Source organism: Sinocyclocheilus grahami, unplaced genomic scaffold (assembly GCF_001515645.1).
Source record: "Sinocyclocheilus grahami isolate Dianchi unplaced genomic scaffold, SAMN03320097.WGS_v1.1 scaffold26209.1, whole genome shotgun sequence".
Classification (NCBI taxonomy): domain Eukaryota; kingdom Metazoa; phylum Chordata; class Actinopteri; order Cypriniformes; family Cyprinidae; genus Sinocyclocheilus; species Sinocyclocheilus grahami.
The window spans coordinates 1-888 of NW_015520022.1; the positions used below are offsets into that span (position 1 = coordinate 1).

General features: G+C 37.5%; 1 protein-coding gene across 1 annotated transcript in view; it reads right to left on the bottom strand.

The window, feature by feature from the left end:
• Positions 1 to 35: 35 nt before the first annotated feature.
• Positions 36 to 888, bottom strand: part of LOC107580167 (p21-activated protein kinase-interacting protein 1-like) — a gene marked incomplete at its 3' end in the record, with an annotated part of 2,628 nt that continues 1,775 nt past the window's right edge. Inside the window, exons 3-6 of the mRNA XM_016265905.1 lie at positions 814 to 888; positions 591 to 643; positions 302 to 447; positions 36 to 133 (exon numbers count right to left, since the gene is read on the bottom strand). Coding sequence (XP_016121391.1) covers positions 36 to 133; positions 302 to 447; positions 591 to 643; positions 814 to 888 — 372 coding nt within the window. The remainder of the gene's footprint in view (positions 134 to 301; positions 448 to 590; positions 644 to 813) is intronic.

Here is an 888-nt window from a genome sequence, read left to right on the forward strand (position 1 = left end):
AGCCTTAAAGAAAGGTTAAAAAGTGGCGGTCATACCTGTTCTCATGTGCTTTGAACTCGCAGACACACTTCTGTGAGGTCACGTCATAGATACGCACGCTCTCATCGTCTCCTCCCACAGCCAAGAGTGTGTTCTTGAAGAGACATGCAGAACAGAGGCTGGAATAAGATTTCTTTGCAGTAGAATCAATTGAACACATTACATTTGACAAACCAAGGAAGCAACATTTTAATTGCAAGTTAAACTAGAACTGACTTAATAGACATATCTGTTCTCTTGCGACACCGATAAGACTGATCACCTTCAGGAACTTCACACATGAAATCCTTTGTGTGAATGCAATGGTTCCAGTAATTGTGGCAGATTTTAGAATGTAAATGTCCACTCGATCATTCCCAACCACTGCATACTGATCTCCGTCTGGTGACCACAAGACGATCTCTGCATCTACAAAACACACAAGTTTTGATTTAACTGAGAAGTTTAATTTTCTCAATATAATACAATTATTCTATCAAATCATTTAGAAAACAAGGAAAAACAAGGAAAATACAGAATCAGAAAGTATATCTTATTATAATCTCACTTACTCTGTTTAAGATTCTTGATGAAAGCTGAACGTCCTTCAATGAGATTCCATGTTCTACAATAATATTACATTTTGTCATTAAAACTATAGTTTTGTTGAACCCGCAAACCAAGCCCAGTGATATTTATTACCATTCATACACAAATTAAAACAGCTTAACTTAATTTACAGCTTAACAATCTGACCAGGACTTTTGATATTCATGTTAACATCTGTGTACTTGCCGCAGAGTCTTGTCGGTTCCGACAGAGAGCGCGAGTTTTCCAGAAGGGTGTACAGACAGTGAAGTAACATGACCC